The following is a 2,428-nucleotide window of genomic DNA, read 5'->3' on the forward strand; positions in this document are numbered from 1 at the left end:
AATCACTTGCTTCAACTTACAATCAATCAATGCATAGTACCTATGGAGCCAGTCCATACCAACAATAACATTATAGTCTTGGAAGGGCATTTCAAGCAAGTCTGCAGGGAAGACCAGATTTTGAATCATGAATGGACAATCTCGGTAAATCATGTTAACAACAACCTGATGACCTAATGAACTCGTGACCAGCACATCAAAGTCAAGTTTCACATATTTAACAGTATCAGGAAATGCAAGTGATGAGCAAACATAAGAGTGCGAAGATCCAGGATCAAATAATGTAACAACAGATATGCCAAATAAGTGAAATTTACCAACAACCATGTCCGGGCCATCTTGGTCATTCCTTTATCTCATAGCATAGACTCGTGTAGTAGATCTCGACCCACTATCCAGATTAGCTCCACCAGAACCCGTTGCTTGCACATTTCTAGGTCTTGCACCACTATTAGCTTGAGAATGAGTAGTGGCAGGCTTTTGAACTGAGCCATATATATATGTATAAGAAAGAGGATTAGGATTAGGGCAATCCTTCACTTTATGATCCAGACTTCCACAATTGAAACAAGCACCAGAAGCTCTTCTGCAGGCACCATAGTAATTCTTCCCGCACTGTGCACAAGTAGGTGTATAAGTTTTGCCTTGGACATAACTTGGTATACTAGCAGTAGAGAAATTTGGCTTATTCTGCTTACGATATGATGACTTCTGTGCACTTTCAGTCTTGGAATCGTCAAACTTTCCCTTCTTGGATGGACTGCCATAATCTGAATTACCCTTGCTAAACATATTTTCTCTCCTACTAGCTTCTTCCTTGTCAATTATTTTCCAAGTAAGAGCAGCTGAAATTAGCTTGGAAAAATCCTCAAGTTGCAAGATTGCCACAGACTTTCGAATGTAACCATTCAAACCTTCTTCAAATCTTTTGCACTTGTCTCTTTCACTATCAATAATACCTCCAGCATAGAGAGAAAGCATGAGAAATTTTTGTTGATACTCTGCAATAGACATACTCCCTTGTCTTAATTCAGAAACTCTTTTCTCATAGCATCACAATAGACAGGGGGGGAATATTTCGCACGAAATGCTTTCACAAAGTCATCCCAAGTCAGCACCGGAGGTTTTGCTTTTGCATTTGGCACACTTACCCACCAATCATAGGCATCTTTTTGTAAAAGGGAGATAACATACTTAAATTTTGTAGCATTAGTACACTCTAGTTGTTCAAAGACCCTCTTCATGCGCTCGATCCATTGTTCAGCTACTGTGGGATCAGTAGTGCCATCAAATTCAACTCCATCCATTTTCCTCATCTTCTCAAAATTTATTTCACTAGGTTCTGGCGTTGTCTCAGCCAAGTGACGAAAGAACTCAGCCATCTGCTGAAATAGAGGAGTCATAATAGGAGTACTATGACCCATTGCTCATAAATTATAAGCCACTTCATTTTCACTAACGCGATGATGATTTAGGTTAGGCATAGGTACCTCATCTCCTTCCTCGAGGTGAGGTGGAGCATTATAATGGGCCTGACTTTCATCAACGAATTCAATAGCTCTATTCGAAGAAGAGGCCATATTAAAATTCCTATAAAAGATAAGATCACACTGCATTAGGGACATGTACATGATGCATATGCACAAGGAATACATCAAATTACATTAAACAAGTATGCAAAAATTTATAATCTCCAAGTCATTTTCAAGAAAGAAAATAACAAAAAATATTAGGTACGATCACAACAAAAATCCTAGAATCCCAAACCTAGGATCTGATACCAAAACTTGTAGCAACCTCTTTGGGAGGGTACTACTTACGAAACAAATCTAATTTACTACTTACAACATTAAGAAGATATTAATTAAAAAAAATATTTAGAATAATTTAGTAGCGGAAATAGGCCCATGCGATGAGGTCCAAAGTACAATATTTTTATTTTTTGAAAATACTCTTCATAATTTTATTTTATTTTTAAAAAATAAAATAAAATGTCAAAATAACAACATAAGGTGATATAACCCTTCTTGAATAATCAACATCACTGCAAGTTTGTATTGTACATAAATTTTAAACTATCGGGTATAAAAAGGAAAACTAGTTTTCTCCTTTGTACATATTTATAAGACAAAGTGTAAATTCAACATATTACAAGACTTGAGTTATTAACACACCCTAAAATAGCAAAATACGTTACCAAATTCAAGTTACAAGATTTTAGTCTTAAGATCCAACAAGCTTCCAAATAACATACATAAGTGTGAATATATATATATATATATATATATATATATATATATATATATATATATATATATCATGTACATGTCTCAAAACTATACAAAACCATGGTGCATATGCAAATGTGATCTCCACAAGTGCTCTCAAAAAGACTACTTCATAAGACCGTCTTCAAATTTCATCTCGT

The 2,428-nt window shown here is 35.4% G+C and overlaps 1 protein-coding gene across 1 annotated transcript; it reads right to left on the reverse strand.

The window, feature by feature from the left end:
* Positions 1 to 351: 351 nt before the first annotated feature.
* LOC138904559 (uncharacterized) lies at positions 352 to 1,014 on the reverse strand. Its single transcript, XM_070193064.1, has one exon. The coding sequence runs from the start codon at positions 1,012 to 1,014 to the stop codon at positions 352 to 354; it is 663 nt and encodes a 220-aa protein (XP_070049165.1).
* Between the last annotated feature and the right edge of the window lie 1,414 nt (positions 1,015 to 2,428).

This window comes from Nicotiana tomentosiformis, chromosome 2 (assembly GCF_000390325.3).
Source record: "Nicotiana tomentosiformis chromosome 2, ASM39032v3, whole genome shotgun sequence".
Classification (NCBI taxonomy): Eukaryota; Viridiplantae; Streptophyta; class Magnoliopsida; order Solanales; family Solanaceae; genus Nicotiana; species Nicotiana tomentosiformis.

What these genes read in the sequence shown, in the direction of transcription:
- LOC138904559 (XM_070193064.1), bottom strand. Translation starts at nt 1,014, where the DNA reads ATGTCTATTGCAGAGTATCAACAAAAATTTCTCATGCTTTCTCTCTAT.